We start from the raw sequence: 22,139 nt of genomic DNA on the forward strand, positions 1-22,139 counted from the left end.
GCCAATGGCCCCAGCGTCTTGTCTTCCTGCTTTCACTTCCCCTGCCCTCTAGCCCAGCACAGCAATTTGCCTACGCCCTTGCCCTTACCATGCAAAACCTCCACCAGCAGCTACTTATTTTCTCCCGTCCCATTGCTGGGCTGTGGGAACTGCTTATGAACTTCCTCCCAAGACTGCTGGCCAGTTCACAGACAGGAGCCATCAGATGGGACCTCCCTCAACTTCCTGTCAGGTCACCTAGGAGGCTACCCACATCAGCAGTATCCTTTCCCCTCCCTCTTCAACCGGTTTCTACTTGTCATCTGTTCCCACTTCTCAGCTCCTCAGTTCCAGCAGTCCCTTCCCTTGCCACCTCCTGACAAAGGACTTTAAGGCTTTCTAGGCTTTGCCCCCCAATCCCAGCCCCTTGCCCCCAAGCAGGCAGTGCTCCCCCCCACCCCCCGACCTCTGATGTGGCTGAGCTGAAGACAAGGTCAAGCAGCTGCCTTCAGCCCCAAGCTCAGTTGTGTGGCTGCCCTAGATTCCGCTGTCTGCCTCTGACTTTTGGGTGCCACCTTCCTGCTTCTGCTGTCTCTCTGGTAACCAACTGCCTGTCGCTCTCCTGGCATCCCTCTCTGCCTATAAAAGGTTGGTAGCAGCTCCTGGAGAACCCTGTTGGGTACAATCCTCTGCTTACTGATTTTCTGGACAGTGTCATCTGTACCCTGCCATGGATTTTCTTGTGTTCTGGGGATGGAACTCAGGCCCTCATACATTCCAGGCAGTAATTGTGCCACTGAGTTACACCCCTTACCTTCCTGTGGCTTACCAAACACTTCTAGGCTGCTGAATCAGGAATCCAAGTTACAGCCCATTCTCTTAGAACCTAGCCTCACAGCCTCGGGAGGCTTTCTTAACCTGCTCCTGTCTGTGAACCCTCACCCTAGCCAACGGTATTATCTGACACGAGAAATCAGGCCAATTCCACCAACCACCACGTCCTTCCCAGGGCCCTCTGGAGCAGCTCCTGGATGAGATCCATCCTCCTGTCTTCAACTCCAAAGGCAGCCATTTCTCACTCCATCTCCCCGCCTCCCGCCAGTGTTCTCTACCACACCCTCAACTCAGCTCTGCATCAGAACCAGATCTTGGCGGTTCCCCTCTGCAGTCCTCAGTGGGCCCCACAGTCTCTGAGGGGTCTGAGTTTGGTCCCACTGCTTGCGGAACCATCCACAGCAAGCCACCTGTAGCCCACAGAGCACGGGCCCTTGCTTACCCAAGGACTCCCAACACATTTAATTCCTTCTACCTAGAAAGTTCTCTTCCCCACTGCTTTTGGCTCAGGTCTTGGTCTAACCATATCCCTTCTGGGAAGTGGTCAGACCTCTGTATCCCAGCTGGATCCCTCCTCTCTGCTGTGATATCTTACAGCACCCCAAACTTTCTACTTAGGTTCCTTTGTTGCGTCTGCTATTTCCACAGACTCCGGGGGCTGAGGACTGCGTCTTGCTCAGCACCGTGACCTATCAGCCGATAGACCTACAGAGGCTGAGTTAGTGCTCAGTGTGTGGTGAGGAGCTGTCCTCCTGGAAGCAGTAACCAACACGCTGCTTCATTATCTGCTCTGGACAGCTCGTTATAATAGTGACACAGGCCGGCGGGCTTGGGAAAGCGACTCTTAGAGAGCCCGGACAGACTCTCAGAGTCTCCAGAGAGACTGGAAAACTCACGTGTGAAGCAGAGCCTGGCTGCTGGATGCCGACACACTGCACTGCCACCATGCCATCTGCATGTGGGCAGGAAGTCACCAGCATAACTGGCTTTGGCTCACTGCATGGATAGAATCATGTACTGCGGCCTGGTGAGATGGCTCAGTGGGTAAGAGCACCCGACTGCTCTTCCAAAGGTCCGAAGTTCAAATCCCAGCAACCACATGGTGACTTACAACCATCTGTAATGAGATCTGACTCCTTCTTCTGGAGTGTCTGAAGACAGCTACAGTGTACTAACATATAATAAAAATAAATCTTAAAAAAAAAAATCATGTGCTGCATGGCTGCTTTAGAAGCTCCTATCTGTTCCATAGTTTATGCCATCAGTGTGGCAGCCGAGAGGTCGGGCTCTGGGCTAAGTTCTAGGGTAGTCTAGCCTCTGTCCCTTCTTACCTCAGACAGTACTGTGCTCTGGGTTTTGCATTGGAAATTGCTAGGGGCTTTTAGATTAGAGCAATGTTTCAGGATGGAGCTTAGCGGAGAATACTTGTTTAGTCAAGGCAAGGCCCCAGCTCAATCCTGTTAAGAGTTTGAATGTGAAGTGTCCTCACAAGCCATGTGTTTGGACACAATGTCCCTGGCTGGTGGTGCTGCTCTGGAAGGTTGTAGAACCTTCTGGACATAAGGCCTAGCTGGTAAACGGAGGCTGTAGGAACAGCCTGTGGACATTACAGGCTCTATTTTCTGGTTGGAGCCATGTAACTAGCAGTTGTTACATACCCTGCCACGGTGTCCCCTAAATTGTACCGAGAGCTAAAATAAACCCCTCTTGACTTAAATGAACTCTGCTAGGTATCTGGTCAGTTCCAGGGTAAAGCAAAGTAACTAACACAAATTCCAGCCTTTGACAACAGAGAAGACCTGTTAAATGCATTTACTTAGTTTGTTAGTTCTGCAGTGTTTGACATGGCAACCAGGCTGTATGCATGCCAGGTAAAGAAGTGCCCTACCACTGAGGGCAGCCCGGCTCCGTTCTATTCTCTGACCTTGTTTCTATGTTCCGGGCACAGCTGGTTGCATCATCCTGCCTTGTAAGCCAGGTGAACTCACCTCTCCCGGCTGTCAGACCCCCCTTTGACCAGATGCTGATAAAGGAAGCTCGGAAGGCCAAGCACCAAGATCCAGCTCCTCCTGCCTCTTCCCCTCCCCTGGAGCCATCTCCTTCCCCAACTCCAGGGAAAAAAGTCTGGTGTGATTTATGCTTTGCCTGTTGTCTAAGACTTCACTCTCAAGTATCTGTCACTTTAGACTTATCTCTTTTGTGGCACTTCAGGTAATTATAAAGAGGCCTGGCAGGATATTCAGGCAATGTTAGGTGCTTTGGTAAAAGGCTGGCAGCCTTTGCTGAGTCTGGTGTCTCTTCCTGGAACAGCAGGATGGCTCTCTTCAGGTTCTATCTCCATCCTTTATGGAGGGAAAGGTTCCCAGCCTTAAGGGCCAAAGTTTCTACAACTCTTGAACCTGACTGGGAACAGAGGATTCGGGGGGCTTCCCTGTGTGAGGAGAGAGAAGCCACAGCTGCAAATGAATGGCAAAGAAAGCTCTGATCAGCAGCTGGTTCCTCAGAAGGCCGATGCACAGCAGGGGAGCACTGACAGGCCAGATGAGCGGCAGGCATGGGGTGGCAGTGACAAAGAACACTCTCACACCCAACCTGGTGGCACATGCCGTAACCTCAACACTCAGGGGCAGGAGGACCAGGGAGGGGTTCAAAACCATCTTCAGCTGCATAGCAAATTTGAGGCCAGCCTTGGCTACATGAGATCCCGTGTCAAAAACAAACTAAAAGTGTGTGTGTGTATCTTAGTCATGAGGACCTGAGACGCTGAGTACCTCATACCAAGCTAGGAATGGCAGTAGAGTGTGTCTGTAATTCCAGTACACGGGAGGTAGACAGAGATCCTATGTCAAAAGGAAAGGTGGAGAGTGACTGGGAAGGCACCTGGCACCAGCCTCTGGCCTCACAGGCATACCCAGATGCTCCTGCATATGTGTGTACATATACATACACCACCCACAGTACTAGAATATTCATCATGGGAACTCTGGGTTTCTAGCTGGCATGGCTGCACACATCTGTAAGTACCAGCTACTTGGGAGGTGAAAGAGAAAGATCACGTAAGCCCAGAAGTCTGGGGCCAATTTGGGTGAGACCATATATCCAATTCCCATATTAATATTTGTTCCTTTTTTTTTTTTAAAGATTTATTTATTTATTATATGTAAGTACACTGTAGCTGTCTTCAGACGCTCCAGAAGAGGGCGCCAGATCTCGTTACGGATGGTTGTTAGCCACCATGTGGTTGCTGGGACTTGAACTCTGGACCTTTGGAATAGCAGTCGGGTGCTCTTACCCACTGAGCCATCTCACCAGCCCTTGTTCCTTTGTTTGTTTGTTTGTTTTTTGAGACAGGGTTTCTCTGTGTAGCCCTGGCTGTCCTGGAACTCACTTTGTAGACCAGGCTGGCCTCGAACTCAGAAATCCGCCTGCCTCTGCCTCCGGAGTGATGGGATTAAAGGTGTGTGCCACCATGCCTGGCTAATACTTGTTCATTACTCTACTATTAATGTTGCTGTTGTTAAAGATCTGTTCTATATGCATGTATGTATGTGCACCACATTTGTGCGTGATACCTGAGGAGGTCAGAAGAGGGCAGTTATTGGAAGCCGCAAAAATGGAGTTTGAGATGGAGTTTGAGATGGAGTTTGAGATGGAGTTTGAGATGGAGTTTGAGATGGAGTTTTAGATGGCTGTGATTTACCATTCGGCTACTGGGAATGAAACCCAGGTCTCTGCAAGAGCAAGTGCTCCACATCACTGAGCCATCTCTCTAGCTCCCTAACCCTGCATTTTAATGTTCAGACTAAATAATTACATGCATAGTTAAAAATGGAGAGCTTTGGTTGGCCTAGTAGCACATCTTGCTAATTCTAGCACATAGGAAGTAGGAGGAAGAAAATCAGGAATCCAAGACCAGCCTGGGTTACATGAGACCTGCGTTCAAAATCAACCTGGGTACTCAAGACCCTGTCTCAAAAAACCAAAATCATCGAGGCTAGAGCGATGGCTCAGTGGTTAAGAACACCCTCTGCTCTTCCAGAGGTCCTGAGTACAATTCCCAGCAACCACACGGTGGCTCACATCCATCTGTAATGGGATCTGTATGCCCTCTTCTGATGTGTCTGAAGACAGTGACAGTTTATGCACATATATGAAATAAATAAATCTTTAAAACAAACAAACAAACAAATACACAAAAACAACAACAAAACCAAACAACAGCCCCCCCTCAATCATTGAAGTTAACTTTTGAGTCTATTAAAGAGAAGCCAGTTATTAGGGTTATCATTTCTGTCTCATTACCTTAGGCTATCCAGACTAACATGTAGTTAATTCTTGCCAGCTCCAGAATAAACAAGCCTCCACTGTGCTTCAGAGTCTTCCTTACGGAGCCTGAAGGTAGAAGGCAGGACGGTGACAGCTCATTGTACCAACACACAAGCTCTCAGCACTTTCCCCTTGACGTGCATGTGTGTGTGAGCATGTCCACGTGTGCAGGGTAGAGGACACATTTATCTCATCCTCAGGAGTGCCAATCACAGCCTTTGAAGCGGAGCCTCTCAGTGGCCGGAGAGCACCGATTATTAGATAGCTGCCAGTAAGTACTCATAGCTCTGCTTCCCCAGCTGGCGCCTGAGTGTGTGCGGCCACGCCTGGCCTTGTGTGGGTTCTGGAGATGACACTCAAGCCCTTGTGCTCGTGAGGCACCTTACCGAGCCATCTTACCAGCCCCAGAAGTTTTCATGGTACAAGGGCTAAGGCTGGGGATTATACTATGCTGTTTCAAAGAGCCTGAGCTGTTGGGGCTGGCAGACTGGATCCTAGCTCTGCAGCTTGCTTTGGACTCATGCTCCTCTTCCATGTATGTGTGGGATATTATTTAGCTTATATGCTATAGAAAGGGCTAATCAAGGCCTGGTAATGACTGGCACATAGTAAGTGCACAGAGGAGAGATGAGTTAGACAAAAAAACTAGAGATGAGCTAGCCCAAAGCATGGCAGAACTGTGGATGAGAGACAACAGCCAATAAAAGGTGCAGAGCTGGAGCACACATTTACAAAGTAGCCAGGGCCCTGTTGGGAGGGCTTGTGATGCAGTTGAATGATTCATGCCAAACATTCACAAAGTAAACCTGTGGTTCTTTAATCTCTCTCCAGCTCTCTGTCCTCTCTTCCATTACCCACACGATCTAGCTTCTCTCTAAGGTCTTGTGTAGCCCAGGCTGGCTATGAAATCCTAGTTCTTCTACTTTCACCTCCCAAGTGCTGGCATTACAGGTGTGTGCTACCAAGCCTGGCTTCTCTCTAATGTTCAAGGTCGGATCAAGAAATGCTCAACTTGGGCTGGTGAGATGGCTCAGTGGGTAAGAGCACCCGACTGCTCTTCCAAAGGTCCAGAGTTCAAATCCCAGCAACCACATGGTGCCTCACAACCATCTGCAACGAGATCTGGCGCCCTCTTCTGGAGTGTCTGAAGACAGCTACAGTGTACTTACATATAATAAATAAATCTTAAAAAAAGAAATGCTCAACTTAATCGAGGAAATACTCTGTAGTAAGCCCAAGTACCAGTGGGAGAAGGGAGGTGAAAGTCTGGTCTCACATGAAACCAGGGGTCTGGTCGCTTCTCTCCATAGGGAAAGTCTGACCACGGGCTGCACCTGAATATTCAACTCTTCTCTAGGGAAGCAGCTGGGCGTGGGGCTTTCACCACAGTGGCGGAGAAGAACAGGGAGACAGTGAGGCTGGCGCTGGTACTTCTCAAGCTCTGGCTTGCTTCAGACCAGAACAGTGGGCTCCATGATGGATCAATTTTTCCCCACTCCCACTTACACGGTTGTCCTCTGCCTGATCTATGTGGCCCTGAGCAGCAGTTTCTCTTCACTGGCCTAGACTTTCCCCAGTAAATGAGGCCAGCTCCTCCCTGGCAGCGACTGTGTGTTAAATAGTTTCAACTCCTGAGATTAAGGCCAATTGCTACTAGGATTAAATTTATTTATAATTAAGCAACTCTAAGCAGATCAGATGTAAGTTATTAATTAATGAGCAGAAAGCTAAATGCTGGCTAGGGTAAATTTGTATGTAAAAGTACATAAGCCTCCTAATTGTGCAGTGTGGGTCCCATGACGAGGGCTTGGTCATCCAGGTTTTTCTCTATCTTCGTGTAAAAACCTAGTGAAGAAAGAAGGGTAATCCTCACACTTAGTAGGCTGAGGCAGGAGGATGGCTATGCGTTAAGGCCAGCCTAGCTACTGAGAGACAAGGTTCCAAACAAATGAACTAACCAACAAACAGCCCACCGCCACACTCACTGAGGTTGCAGGAAGTTGGAACTTCTATACAAGCAAACAGCCCACAGCAAAGCAAACCTACGGCTTACTTAAGTGTCTTTCAAGTCTAAGGAAAAGCGGGCCTGACCTCCTCTCTCTGTCTAGGTCCCCCAGGCCGGAAAGGATGCGCACAGCCATCTGGACCTCGTGTAAGGGTTTATTTGCCACAGAACTGCTTTCATACCCAGTAAGCCGGACTAAGGCTTCGGGGTTCAAAAGGATTTAGGTCACTTCATATTTTCAAGTGCTGCAACATTCAAAAAGCAATTTTGGGGGGCAGAGATGAGGTGGGGTAGCACCATTTGGCATGTCGTAAGAGGTGAGAGAAATAATCTGTAATATTAAATGTCTAAGAATAGAGAGGAAAAGGACACTTTACAGTTCCCATCTGGACGGACCCTGAGCTGAAATCACATTCATGTGTGAAGAGAAATGTTTGGGCTGCGACCGTGAAACGACAGATGCTGACCTTGGGCTTGGCTGGTGAAAGCTTCCAGACAGCTTCTGAATGACAGGACATCCGCCATCCAGTTGGCTGACTCTGGCATGTGTCCACTTGGCTTGTGAGAATCAATTTTTCCTAGATCCCAAGCTCCTGGTTCTCTGAAAGGACTGTCTTCATCTGATCCCCAATACTTCTTTTTATTTTTATTTTTTTGAGACAGGGTCTCATAGCCCTGGCTGTCCTGGAACTCTATGTAGACCAGGCTAGCCTCAAACTCGCAGAGATCCTCCTGCCTCTGCTTTCCAAATGCCGCCCAATGCTTTAAAGAATATGAATGTGAAAAACATCTCGCCAACATCTCACGTGAGCACTCGTTGCCTATTAACAGAATCCGAGAAACCAAGTGTGGGTGTGGATTCAAACATGCAGCTCACAGGACAGCTGTGACTCCCTGGGTGGCTGTGCACTAAGGGTGGTCGTGCAGGCAACATCAGCCAGAGGAGGGTGTGAACCCCAGCAGCTGCTCGATGGGTTTAAACCGCCACTCGTCGGCCTCCAGCTCTTCCACCAGACCAGCCAGTTTTTCCATCCGAGCGACTTGCTGATCTGGAGAGTCCAGGGACAGAGCACACCAGGGCATTTCCGTCAGATGGCCGCCAAAGTTACCAATGTGACAACTAGCCTAGGCTTCATCTCCAGGTGGATCTTCCCACTTGGAATTCAGTAATGGGGCCTTACTTTATGTACGTCTGAAGACTCATTTTTGGGAAAAAAAAAAAAAACCAAACCCCCCCCCCAAAAAAACAACAACCCTTTTTCCTAACCATTCTCCACTCATCTGCATTACGCACGTCTCCCCTTTGCTTACGTTAGTGGGGACTAAACCCGGGGTCAAGTGCTCCACCCCTGAGCTGTACCAGCCTCCGTGTGTGTACACGTCTGTGTGGATGTGTGTGGTGCACATGGTGGGCAGAGGCTGCACTGGCTTCCTCCTGAATCCACTCATTCCCATTAGTTATTATTTCTGTGTATGTGACTAGGGAAGCCAGTCTCTCTAGCCCTTATCTGAATGTTCTTTTTCCCTCTTGCTGTGCGAATTCAGCAAGGCCTGTCACCCCTTTATCTCCCTTCAGGCTCAGCCTTTTCCATGACCAAATCACAAGAGGGGGCTTCCATGTCCTTTTCTTTCTCTAAGTCTGGAAAGTTTACATTAAAATACTTTTAAATACAGTTATTAAGAAATACAGGTGACTCTCTTGAGAAGCCCACACCCATACTTGGGTATGTACGCTCCTTTGCCTAAGGGTCTCTCTTTCTCTTAATCCCTATGTTTAAATCTGTATTAAAACCTTCCCTCTGCTCAAAGGCAAGCAGGGTTTTATTGCTGTAGCAAAAGTGGTACTCAAAAGTGAGCTCTCTAAAACCTCTTAATAAAGAAAACAGAGGGGCTGGAGAGACGACTCAGCAAATAAGAGCACAGAGTGCTCTTGCAGAAGAGCTGAGTTCAATTCCCAGCACCCACGTCAGGCGGCTCACAACCTGACATCACTGCATCTGACATCACTGCATCTGACATCACTGCATCTGACATCACTGTATCCGACATCGCTAGGCTTTTGAGGCACTTGTTCTCACTCACACCCTACACATGGACTGCATACCTACGTATAATTAAAAGAAGAAAAAAAAAGAGAGTATGAGAGTGAAAGAAAGATAGACAGAGGGATACACACAGAGACAGAGGCAGAGGCAGAGATGGAGAAGGAGGAGGAGGAGGGACGGAAGGAAGGTGTGAGGAGAGAGAGAAAGAGAGAGAATATAAAACAAGCAAGGTGTGGGAGTTCAAGCCTAGCGCTTGGGAAGTGGAGGCAGGAGATGTGCACAGAGTTCCAGGCCAGCCTGGGCTATACAGTGAGTTTCTTTTCTTTTCTTTTCTTTTTTTTTTTTAAGACAGGGTTTCTCTGTGTAGCCCTGGCTGTCCTGGAACTCACTCTGTAGACCAGGCTGGCCTCGAACTCAGAAATCTGCCTGCCTCTGTCTCCCAAGTGCTGAGATTAAAGGCATGTGCCACCACTGCCCAGCCACAGTGAGTTTCAGAGTGAGGAAACAATAAAGAGAAAAAAACCAGTTAGGATAGGCTGCGGAGGAGCCCAGTGTTGGAGCACATGCTAGTACGTGCCATGCTCCTTGTTTGAGCCTCAGCACTGGAAAAAGCAAAAAGATAATTACCATCACCACACTCTTACATGTGCTAGGTGCTAAAGAGTGGAGCTGGACTTCGGGCTCATGCCTAGAATCCCAGCTCTCAGGTAGCTGAGGCGGAAGCCCCCATGGTTTGTCCCAGGAGGACTGGTGCATGTGGAGACTCGGTGAAGTGCACATGCCACCCGGGGCTCAGGCTTTGACAGGGCAGAAGGTGCTTCAGACACTAGAAGATAGTGGCCCCTGAAGGGATGCAGTAGCCAGTCTCAGAAGGAAGAGGCCGAGGCAGCAGAGGAGCGGGTAGCGGCGGCTCCCCTAGAGAACTGAACCCGGGCCTTCAACTTCCAACCTCCAATGGAATTTTCACGCTCAACAAGATCTTAGAATGCTCTTCAATTCAGAAGGTCCTCTTAACCACTGTGGGGCTTTGGTCACAGCACTGCCCTCTCATAGTCTGTGTCCCTTCATTTCCTGTAAGTGTACAGCAGCTCCTGTACTTACCATGCTTCACCTGTTTAAGTGTGGACGCCACTTGATAGCTAAACACCGACTCACAGAGGAATCGCTCGGAGCCATCTACGAGGGAAAGGGCACAGGCGTTAGTTTTAATGGCTTCTGGAAAAGCAGGAGAGGCTGTCCACTCATTCCGTGTCTTCTACACTTGAGGTCTAGGGTATTTCTGGTGAGAACAAAGGTGATCCTTTAGAACACTGCTTCTTAAGAGCTACCTCTTCTATACCTAATATTAAAATAGTCCTACTTGTTTGGGAGTTCAAAAATAGTGTTACAAAAACAAAAACAAGAAGCCCTAGCCTGATGTCCTAGTTACCACTGCCCACCTCCTGACCTGTTCTCTTCTGTACACCGGGCAAACAAGGCAGCAACAAGCTAGCACACCCAGCTATAAGGTACGTGTGTAACTTACTGTGACAGAGCTCCAATTACTTTCATTCTAAAACACAGCCAAGGGAAAAAGAGCTGTTGACTTTTAATTCATCAAATTACATCATCATGACCATCAGCAAACCTTGCTGGGAAACTTCATTCTGTAAGGACGAACGGCAAGCTTGACCTTCCAACCAAACCGAGCACTGCAGTCTAGATCCTGATAAGGGAAATGGTGCAAGCTCAGAGCCTAGTGCCAAGCTAGTGCCAACAACTGCCAAGAAGAAGGTGGCTAGCTCAGTCATGCCACCATCAGTGCAAAGGCTGGTCCTACAAAACACAGCTCCAGAGACATAATTCACGTAGGAAAAGGCAGCAACCCCCGAGGGCAAGTGTTTTATTGCCCAAATTTCCAGACAAATGGAAGAGAGGACACAGCTGTCTCTCTCAAGGTAGGAGTTCACACTAACACGGCCAGATGTCAGCACCCACTCATCCGGCATGGCCCGGTGTGTCACGGGGATTAAGTGGCCCTGAGATACTAACACACTCTGGCCTCATGCTGAGTTTCACACAGATCTTTCTTTACAAGTCTGGGTGATCAAAGGGAAAAGTCCAGATACTGAGTCTACCTGAATGATGTGGACACACAACCAGAAAGGCTTCCTGTCTTACTACCTTCAAGTCAATGCCAGAGAAAGAGAGAGAAACAAACAGAGAGGGGGTGAGGAGTATTGCACTTAGGATGAGAGGTCTCTAAGTTTAATCCTCCCACCCTTGGCTTTTCATTCCCCTTTCTTGAGGTTAAGACCCAGAGCACCACCATGCGCAGTGTACCCTGTGCTTCTGATTGGTGTGAAGATCTGCACATGCTAATGACATCATCAACTGTATCTAGAGAAGGGCAGAGAGCAGTGGGCAACTCCAGAGCCCAAGGGGAGGGAGCTGCAGAGAACCCTGACACCAAAGACACGGTTGGTGGACTATGCTCTTGCATGGCAATGCTACACTGGCATTCGTCTTAAAGACTCATCTACAGCCCACGGCTTACTTTGCAAAAAGCGAAACGCAGAGGTAGAGATGTCCTCTCAGGTGGTGGTCCTGAACTGCAGGAAGTGGGAACTATGGGCTGTAAGGATCAAGTGCTGAGTGGGGAGGCTCCTGGAAGTGCTGCCTCCCACCCTCATTTAATCACTAGGATACTGAACTTAAGTTATCACACTGGCCTATCCTTGGTACTGCGTTCCAAAGCAAAGACAGCAGCTTACACCCTCCCACACTTGAGGCCCAAGACCGCATTCCTTCACATGCAGCAGTGCACTGACTACAAAGCCTAGTGCTTCTTTTTTATTTTTGACTTATTCACTCTACATCCCAGGTCCACTGTTTCTGGAACTACATCACATCATGTGTTACATCAACCAATCTAAAGGCCGGGATTTCTCCAGAGAGAGGTCGGCCTGAGGCGGCCTGTGTATAACCCACACATCAACACATCAGTCAGCAGTGCATCAGCTTTCCTTTTAAAGGACAAGCAAAGATTACGGGTGGTGAAAAAGTTCAGTAAATGGCCCATATCCAACTCTATCACCAATTCCACTCAATTCAGTGCTAAGACATTTCATTTAAAAGCTATTACTCCCCAGTAGGCAATGAGACAACCCCAGGTGATTTATATGAAGCAGTGGCCTGTGAGGTCCCTAAGATACAGCCACTTGTGGGCTGGAAGGCAGCCTCTAATTTGCTCACTAATAGCTGGGTGAGTGCAGTGTTAGCAGAGGGCAGGACACTGTTAAGTCTTGCTGCACGCTGCTCTTAGCAGACAGCAGATGTAACGAGAAGTTCATCCCAGAGGTTAAACATAGGTTGTTTGGATTTATATCCTAGATTTAGGGGCAGGAAACATCAAGCTGAACCTGTTAGGATTATGACCCACACCCAACCTTGACTCTTTAATTCCTTCCTTTAAAGGATTTATTTATTTTATATATGCAAGTGCTGTTTTCAGGCACACCAGAAGAGGGCATCGGATTCCATTACAGATGGTTGTGAGCCACCACGTGGTTGCTGGGAATTGAACTCAGGACCTCTGGAAGAGCAGCCAGTGTGCTTAACCACTAAGCCATCTCTTCAGTCCCACTAACCTTGATTCTTAAATGCTTTTGTTCCTTACTCTCTGCTGCTCCTGCCCCCTCCCCCCTTTTTAATAAAGTCTCACTCTGTGCCCTGGCTGGCATGGCAGTCTCTAGATAGTTCAGGCTATCATCACACTCAGAACAGTTCTCCCATCTCAGCCTTCTGAGTGCTGGGGTTTCTTGCTTTCCATCAGCATGCTCTGTTTCTATTTTCCTCTTCCATTAAACTAATGTTAAAAAAAAAACAAAAAACAAAAAAAAAAAAACGGGGCTGGGGATGTAGCTCAGTTGGCACCATTGGGCTTGGACCCCAATGTGGAATAAAGCAGACAGAGTAATAATCTATGTCTGTAGTCTTAGCACTTGGGAGGCAGGAGGAGAATAAGGAGCTCAAGGAGTCAGAGGTCCAGCCTGGACTACACGAGACTCAAAACGAAATGAATGCACCAACCAAGAAGAAAAGGCTTTGATGCAGGCATATTAACCTACAACAGGGTCACCTGAGCTCTGACATTCCTGTCAACTCACATTTAGGAGTGCTTCATGGAAGGACACACACAACTCATATGCAAATACCATGCCACTTCACAGAAGAGACTTGAGCACCTGCTGACTTCAGTATCCATGGAGATAGGTGTGGAAGTCGGAGGTGTGGAAGTTGGAGGTGGTGTAGGAGAGGAGGCTGAAGCAGAGCCAAGCCCCAGCAGATACTGTGAGGGTAATGGTGGTGTTTTCATTTTCTCAACTAGGCATTTATTACTTAAGTATGGGTCCTCATGGGAAGGTCAGAGGACAACTTTTAGGAGTCAGTCCTCTTCTCGAACCATCAAAGCCATGAGTCATACTTAGGTGGTCAGGCATGGTGCCAGGTACCTTTTACCAGCAGAGCCATCTTTTCTGTATTTTACCAGATAGCCCCTTTTCTGTATTCTTGATATTCAAAAGTATGTCAGATACTTGCTTTGTCGAAGTCAGTTGTCTTTCATTGTAAGCAGCTTTTAAGATTACTGGGGAAACTCCTGGTTAAGAGAGGCCATAACTACACCATGAATTTACACGTAGTAAATCCACCATACGATAGAATCCAATTCATTCCTCAGTGAGGTAATGAGAACGTCCAGATAGAGGCCTGTTAGACCATGAGCTTCTGACGGACTTGAATGACTTTTTCCTTGAAGCAGTGTTAAGCACTGATTCTTCTCTGTTCTATAAAGCTCGCTAAGCAATTTAAATGCCTTCAACTTGCCATCTGTTTTGTGGCTGACCTCCTTAACTACATCGCTGCTGCAGAGAGCTACAGTTGTAATCCACTTTTAGTGCCAAACACAGACACAAAGATTCTACTTCCAGTCAAGACTTGGTGATACCAACTTGAATATCCGCACAAACGGAGACCAACAAAAAGGCAGAGCAGAAAGTCCACATGCCTGACACATCGCCTTCCACACCACAGGGCACCTGTGGCTGCTCTGCCAATCAGATGTAAGTGGCCTCAGAGCCTTCTGGCACGAGTCTGCCAGGCATGCAGCCGGGCCAGAGTGCTTGCTTGTCTACCATGCCTGAGGCCACTGGGTCCAATCCCCAACACTGCTTTGGCATAGTTGAACCTGAAACTGGGGTTTTTAAAGTACCCGATATAAATGTATAATGGGGGCTGGTGAGATGGCTCAGTGGGTAAGAGCACCCGACTGCTCTTCCGAAGGTCCAGAGTTCAAATCCCAGCAACCACATGGTGGCTCACAACCACCCGAGATCTGACGCCTGAAATGAGATCTGACGTCTTCTGGTGTGTCTGAAGACAGCTACAGTGTACTTACATATAATAAATAGATAAAAAAAATATTAAAAAAAATGTATAATGATGTCCCTAGAAAGCCAATCCCTAAATAGTTTGTACCTTTCTCAGAGATATCACCCAATTAATTTAAAATATATGCATGTAAATATGCAAGATTTAAAGCAAAAAAGACCCTCTTATAATTCAATACAAAAATGCTTGACTCCAGTGAATTTCGAGTCCTTAATGGGTTCTTTGTCAGTATTTTTTTTTTTTTTTTTTTTTTTGGTTTTTCGAGACAGGGTTTCTCTTTATAGCCCTAGCTGTCCTGGAACTCACTTTGTAGACCAGGCTGGTCTCAAACTCAGAAATCCACCTGCCTCTGCCTCCCGAGTGCTGGGATTAAAGGTGTGCGCCACCACGCCTGGCTCTTTGTCAGTATTTTGAAAATATGAGAAGACTCCCTCATGAGAAGGCCTCAGATACTGGTCAAAAACCAGTTTCCTGTCCTAGGCTAATTCAGGATCTGTAGGGTGGGCCCAGACATGTGCATTTAATTTCTTTTCTTAAAAGAAAGAGAGTCTCATTGTACATTCCTAGTTGGCTGGAACTCACTATGAAGACGAGGCTGGCCTAGAATTCAGAGATACATCTGCCTGGCAAGACATGTTCATTTTAAGTTAAATGTGTCACATGAGTCTTACGCTCCTACAATGAATTACCAGTCTAGTTTACATGAATCCGAGACATTCCAGTCACTAACGCCGTTTCATGGCTGCTGCCTGTGACCTAGTTCTGGCCAGCCAGTCTGTGTGATAAGACCAAGTCTATCTCCAGTGCTATAAAAACCATGCCGTCACACAGCCATGTCTGGCAGTGGTCCATGAGAGTCACCTTCACAGAGGTAAATACATTGACTTTTATTTCCCCTCAGGCCTCTCTGGTGGGATCAGTCTATTGGTAGATACTCACTAAAAGAGAAAATACATCAAGCAGGTGTAACAAGGCAACCTGGAGCAGGAGACCAAGAGGGTGCGCGGTGCCAGTGGCAACCCTGGTCAGGTCACTCAAGGGCTTTGGCTTGGAGCTACCTGAGGCCCCCCCAGCCCCAGGTCCTTTACACTCTACATGCACTGAAGGTCTGAAGCAAACCCAGCATGAGAGACATCACCTTCTAACATCTCTCCAGCTCCTTTTGGGTAGGTGAACAGAGCTTTCCGAGGTGGGGCAAGGTCGGACACACTGAAACCAGATCCAGTGACAGAGCTTCCACTGACCCCACCAGCTGAAGACGAAGATGAGGAGGCGGCCATTCCCTCCAGTAGAAGTCTCTCTTCACTAGAGGAAAGAAACAGTGATTGGCAAGTTTATAAAGCCTGAGTGACCGCATTTCATTCTGGCCCATTAGGGCCAGCTTTCCCTACCCTCCAGCCTTAGGTAGTGTTTAATAATGTCACTTAGGTTTTAGAGTAAATCATGTTTAAAAATCGCTTGAAACAGGCTGGCGAGATGGCTCATGTGGTAAGAGCACCAATTGCTCTTCTGAAGGTCCTGAGTTCAAATCCCAGCAACCTCATGGTGGTTTACAACTACCCATAATGAAATCTGACATCCTCTTCTGGTATGTCTGAAGACAGCTACATTGTACTTATGTATAATAATAAATAAATCTTTGGGCTGGTGAGAGCAGGGACTGAGTGAGCAGAGTTGACCGGAGCAAGTGGGATTGGCTGGAGTGAGTGGGGCTGGCTGGAGCAAGCAGAGGTCCTAAATACAATTTCCAATAACTACATGAAGGCTCACAGCCATCTGTACAGCTACAGTGTAATCATTTACATAAAATAAATATCTTTTTAAAAAATAGCTTGAAACTAGGTATGGTGCTATATGCCTTTAATCTTAGCACTCTGGAGGCAGAAGCAGGCGGATATGTGTGAATTCAAGGCCAGCCTGGTCTACTTAGTAAGTTCCAGAACAGCTAGGGGTACACAGAGAAACCCTGTCTTGAAAACCCAAAACCCAAAATGAAAACGAAAAGAAACCTTAGAGAGTCCTATTTTCTCCCATTAACAAATTATACCACTTGGGACTGAGTGTGGGTAATTTATGAGTTATGAATGTTGATATGGCAGTGCCAAGGCAGAAATGGGACCAAGGATAAAATAATACTGCACCACAGGACACTTTGTCTTGGTTACATTCCTCACCAAGCCACAGCACGAAGTTCACTTATCAGGTTTTCCAAGTACGAGTCCAGAATAACACTGTGTTCTGTTCCCAAAGAAGGGAAATCGGTTAGGACACTACTGGCATGTTCATTAAGAACTCATTAACCTTTTCATCTAATGTAATACCTAAGTCTAACACTTGGTGGCGCCCCAAAACTGGAACAAAAATAATTCAGGACCTGCACTCAGAAATCATGGTCCTTCATGAACTGAGCATCTATGGGCTTAATTCTGCATCCCATCTGAAAACCCAGATCCCAGTATTGAACACATGTGTCACAAAACTTCACAACAAGAACATAGCCTCAAAAGTCTAGTATATTATTTAAAAATGGTTAGTACTATGTTTATTCCATTTAGAACTTGCTGTCAACCTGGAAATGTTCTGATATTCTAATTCTTTCCAATTTGGTAGCCATGAGTCTCATGTATGTCTACTAATGCAACTGAAGAGCTATTTGTGTCCATTTAAAAATAATAAAATTTCAATAAAACCATATGGCTAGTGGTTTCTCACTGGGCAAGGATTCTAGTATTTAACTGAACAAATGACTTTACATAGGAGTGCCCTGGGACATTCTAGATTCACAGGAGGCTGAGGCAGGGGATTTTGTAGCCTGGAAAACATAGCCAAGAGCCTGTTTCAATAACAATAGACAATGGGTAATTTTCATATTACATAGATTTCAGCATTTTTTTTAAAAAGGACTATTTATAGAGAAAGCCTTAATTTGCTAGCCTGGAACTTACTCTACATCCCGGCCTGGCCTGAATGACTCATGGCAACCCCACTGTGTCACCCTCCCAAGTGCTGGGATTGCAGCCATGTGCCACCATGTCTGGCTTTAGAACAATCTTTAAAATGAAATTTCCAGGGCTGGGGATGTCGCTCAGTCAGTAGTGTTTGCCGAGTATGCAGGAAGCCCTGGGTCTAGCTCCTAGCACCATATAAACGAGGTGTGGTGGCACAGAAGTCAGGGGGCAGAGGGGGAACAGTCAGAAGCTCCAGGTCACCTTTGGTTAGAGCAAGTTCAAGGCCAGTCTGGGAGAGATAAAAGCCCTCAACAAAACCAAACAAAACAGAAAAACAAAACCACATCTCCTCTCCATTCTGGCCAAGAATTCTGAACTTTACTGAAGTTTTTTCCCACTTCCCCACCTTGGTTCTGACATACTTGCTAGAAAAAGTTGAAGGCTGGGGTATGACTCAGTGGTGGAGCACAAGCTTCAAACATTTTACGATTTAGTTTTAATTCCCAATGCTGAAAAAGTTGAAGCACTTTTTTTTTTTAAACAGAAAAATACTGGAAATGCTATGTTCCTGTATATCCTTTATGTCCAGACCATCTAGTTTCCTTCTAAGGAAAATGGTTCATGTAGTCTGAGAGGGTGGCTGCTGGTTCCTAACTCCGTGTCGGTGACATGTGGTTGTCCGAGAAGCAGAGCCTGGTCTCTACTTCCATGACGTGGTCAGTCACAGGTTGCACTAATGAACACTGACATGGGTTAACAGAAAAGCTAATGCTGTTGGACCAGCAGCCTGTTATAGAGAAATGCTATCTCACTAACCGGCTTTTTCCGTTTAACTTTCTGTTGTTGTTGTTGTTTTTGAAACAGGGTCTCACTGTGTAGCTCTGGCTGTCCCAGAACTTGCTATGTAGTTTGGGCTGGTGTAAAACAGAGACCCACGGGCCTCTCAGTGATGGTATACAAGGCACGGTCAGCAGGCCCAGCTCATCAATAACACTCTCACCTTGTCTTTAGGTTACTTTCAGAATTGTATGTCTATCCATCAGGGAAAGCAGCTCTTCATGTGCAACTTGTAACTGCTCTTTTGTGGCATAGCAGCTCCAACTCTAGCCTGGTAAACCTTTAATTGTTCCTTCAGAGACTTAAGTACTGATGGCGGGGTCCAAGTCTCTAACCCCCTCCCTGGTTGGGATTCGAGGGAAGCAGACAGCACACTCACTTGGCTGCTCCCTGGAGAGCAGCTCTGGTCTTACTTCCTCCCAGTTCAGGGCAGGACCCACTGAGAACTATTTTTCTCAACTAAGATTTTAAACTCTGATCTTTTCAGCTTCCACCTTGATGATGTTCTATTTAGTTGCTTCTGCTTTGGGTTTTGTATTTTGAGATCAGCTGCTCCACAGAGCACCCAGGCGACTGCCAGTCAGCTTCAAAGGCTAGCCACAGTGACTATTCTAAGCTGAAACTCATCAAAGGACTTCCCTTTCATCTTACTTTCTTCCCAATTCCCAGAACTATAGCTCCATGTAGAGAACAGTTGGAGTGGAAAAACAGTGCTGAATCAAATCAGCACAAGGTTAGAACTCACTTTGTAGACCAGGCTGGCCTCGAACTCAGAAATCCACCTGCCTCTGCCTCCCCAGTGCTGGGATTAAAGGCGTGCGCCACCACACCCGGCCAAGGTTAACTTTCAATAAGCCGTTTTCTGCTGAGACGGAGAGACACCTGTAGGATGTCTGGCTCTAATGATTTGCTTAAGGTTTATTTGGGTTTCTTTTCTTTCAGGTGCTGGAGATGAAAGCCAGGGCCCTGTTAAGTGCATGTTCCACTCTGAGCTACACCTCAGTTTCTAGTTTTGGATGCCATCATTAAGGGGTAAAGAGAGTAACAAACCCTAGCCTGTAGCTGCTGAGCTTGGGGACTGACTGATCCCTGTAACTCTAAGTAGCCTCTCACTTAGGTATGTTCATAGAATGCTTACACAGTCCATGGGAACCCCTGACTTCCTAAAGGTCACCTAAGTTTTGAAGCAATGGCTTGTTGATGTGCTGCTGTGCATAAGGGCAAGGTAGTCCAGTGGTTAGGGACTGACTGTGGGGGACTGACGAGCTGGCTCAGAGGTGAAGGGTGCTTGTGGCTCTTGAAGAAGACTGGAGGTAGGGTCCCAGCACTCAGTGTTTGGTGGCTCACATCCACCTACAACTCTAGCTCTGAGGGGTATGCTGCCCATTTCTGACCGACTTGGTCAACACACACGTAAAAATAAGTAAATCTTTGTTTGTTTGTTTGTTTTTTCGAAACAGGGTTTCTCTGTATATCCCTGGCTGTCCTGGAACTCACTCTGTAGACCAGGCTGGCCTCGAACTCAGAAATCCGCCTGCCTCTGCCTCCCAAGTGCTGGGATTAAAGGTGTGCGCCACCACTGCCCGCCTACATTAAGTAAATCTTCAAACAAGCACCGATGGTAAAGAAGTGCCTGCCTAGGTGAGTACCCTGGCTTTGCTGCCTGCTGCGAGACTGGAGAAATCGGCTGCCTTTTCTGTTCCTTAGATGCCTCGCCTGTAAGCTGGAGTCAGTAACAGTGGAGCCTACCCCGAGGAAGAATTATGAGGATTAAAGCACAGCCTAGACAAACAAACCGGCCCAGCCTGGCCTTCAACCCCAGATTCCGCTGGCTTGGCTGGCCGAGTGTTGGAATTACAGGTGTGCACTGGCACATCCACTTTTTCCTATGCACCATCCAGCTTTTCACTTACAGTAAACCTCCCGGAAGGGAAGGGTCTGCTCCGGAGGCAGGCAGTGTGATGTTACGCACTTCACACATCCTAGCGCCGGGCTACACACTCAGTCAGCACATTCACCTCATGGTCTTATTAAGAATCTTGCAGTGGGGCTGGGGAGACGGATACATGGGGGAAGTGTTCTCAATGGAGGGGTTGGGGATCCCTTCAAGTCACTTACAAGCCTCACAGGTGTGGTAGCTGCCTGTAAACCCAGCCCTTGGGAGGTAGAAGATAAGCGAATCCCCACGTTGTTAGCTAGGTTATCGGGAATGGGAATGTTCTGGGTTCAGGGGAGCTATGAAAGGCTAAGGAGGAAGACAGCAGACACCAGCTTCAAGCCTGGGCCTGGGGATGTACTGTGCGGTGGTTAGAGTGTTTGCTTACCCAAGTGTGAGGCACTGAAAAGGATCCCGAGACAATGGAAAGGAGAAGACAAACTACCTTTGTACCCTGGAGGCATCTTATAAAAACCCTTGTTACAGTGGCTCCTGGATGAATGATTTATAAATACGAGGTCAGCCGGGCGTGGGGGCGCACGCCTTTAATCCCAGCACTTTGGGAGGCAGAGGCAGGCGGATTTCTGAGTTCGAGGCCAGCCTGGTCTACAGAGTGAGTTCCAGGACAACCAGGGCTATACAGAGAAACCCTGTCTTGAAAAACCAAAAAGAAAGAAACAAAAAACAAAAAACCCCAAAAACCAACCAAACAAACAAAAAACAAACAAACAAACAAACCGAGGACAAAAGCTATCAGCTCAGTAGAGGCTGCAGGGAACCGAGACAGTTCCAGTCATGACTCTTTCTGCACGGAGTATTCAACCCTGTCGCTCAGGAGACTACCATCCTCATAACGAGGCACTCAGTGAAATTTTGTTGAATGATGATTATCTGGAACTTGGCCCTATCAGGGAAGCTGTGGCTGCTGCCAAGCAGAGGAAACGCTCCTAAGAAGCGGAATGATATTTTGTGGGGCACAATATGGCTGGCGTGGTTAAATACTTACTTTGTGTACGACAGGGACGACCTCGCACTCATAAACTTTCCGCTTATGGTCTTAAAACAAAACAACAAAAAAAGAGATCCTCCTTTAAAATAAAGCCCAGAACAAACCAGATGCTTAGGTCGATCGGGATCCAAGTGAGGTGGCTAATTATGACACCCGTTGGGTTCTACTAACAAAAATCACTAGGTGTCCCACCTAGACAGACGGATCACCACCCGCAGCATCTAGCTGCGGTAGCTCTCTCTGGGTGGGATGAAGAAGCTAGCGGGAGAGGGGAGGAGCCAGCACCCTAATCCTGGCTACTCCAACTCCACCCAGGTACGCTTCGGGAAGGCTTGCGGCCGGCCCACGGCGCAGGCGCCAACCCGCCCCACGCATGCTCAGTCGGATGACGCTGCCTTTGCATACGGCCGGCGCCGGCGAGCCTCCAGGGTCTCTTCCTACGCTCCCAGTTAGTCCTGGCAGGTAGGAGCGTACTGGGGAATCAGTTCCCCACCGAAGGGTCTGGAAGGTTCTCGGCCACTTACCTCAGCAGCTTGTGCACTTTGACTGACAGCCCCGCCCCTTGGACGAAGCGGTGTGGCCTCGCTCGCCACGACGTAGACGGCGGCGTGCGCGCGCCCGCCTGAGCTGTGGGAGTTTGATGGCGGTGCTGCGCCTCTCCCTGCGGCGGTGAGGGCTAGAGGGTGGCGCTAGCGCGCATGCGTGAGGGGGCGGAGCTCGGCTGGGCCAGACCGAGCTTTCCGAGAACACTTCCGGGTCGCTGTGGCTGCCCCGCCCTCGTCCCCGCCCC

At 47.9% G+C, this 22,139-nt stretch overlaps 2 protein-coding genes across 3 annotated transcripts in view; one reads left to right on the forward strand and one right to left on the reverse strand.

Moving 5' to 3' along the window:
- Nucleotides 1-7,281: 7,281 nt before the first annotated feature.
- Anapc16 (anaphase promoting complex subunit 16) lies at nt 7,282-22,056 on the reverse strand. 2 transcript variants are annotated; one of them, XM_021174520.3, is made up of 5 exons: nt 21,874-22,034; nt 21,347-21,396; nt 15,758-15,924; nt 10,291-10,365; nt 7,282-8,193 (listed from the first exon to the last, which is right to left on the reverse strand). In XM_021174520.3, exons 2-5 carry the CDS (start codon nt 21,376-21,378, stop codon nt 8,078-8,080), a joined length of 390 nt encoding a protein of 129 aa, XP_021030179.1. In that variant the 5' UTR covers nt 21,379-21,396; nt 21,874-22,034; the 3' UTR covers nt 7,282-8,077. The 2 variants fall into 2 exon arrangements, with proteins under 2 accessions (XP_021030179.1, XP_021030180.1); XM_021174521.3 differs by lacking the exon at nt 21,347-21,396 and having other exon boundaries at nt 21,874-22,056.
- Nucleotides 21,711-22,139, forward strand: part of Ascc1 (activating signal cointegrator 1 complex subunit 1) — a 93,508-nt gene continuing 93,079 nt past the window's right edge. Inside the window, exon 1 of the mRNA XM_021174518.3 lies at nt 21,711-21,811. The gene's annotated coding sequence lies outside the window, so the exon portion shown is untranslated. The remainder of the gene's footprint in view (nt 21,812-22,139) is intronic.

Source organism: Mus caroli, unplaced genomic scaffold (genome assembly GCF_978045245.1).
Source record: "Mus caroli unplaced genomic scaffold, Mus_caroli_1 scaffold_9, whole genome shotgun sequence".
Taxonomy (NCBI): domain Eukaryota; kingdom Metazoa; phylum Chordata; class Mammalia; order Rodentia; family Muridae; genus Mus; species Mus caroli.

Coding starts and splice junctions, on each gene's coding strand:
- Anapc16 (XM_021174520.3), bottom strand. CDS start 21,378: ATGAGTGCGAGGTCGTCCCTGTCGTACACAAA. Junction 10,366..15,757: donor AGCTGGAGAGATGTTAGAAG/GTGATGTCTCTC, acceptor TTTCCCTCGTAG/ATGGCTCCGAGCGATTCCTC. Junction 8,194..10,290: donor ACTTAAACAGGTGAAGCATG/GTAAGTACAGGA, acceptor TGGACTCTCCAG/ATCAGCAAGTCGCTCGGATG.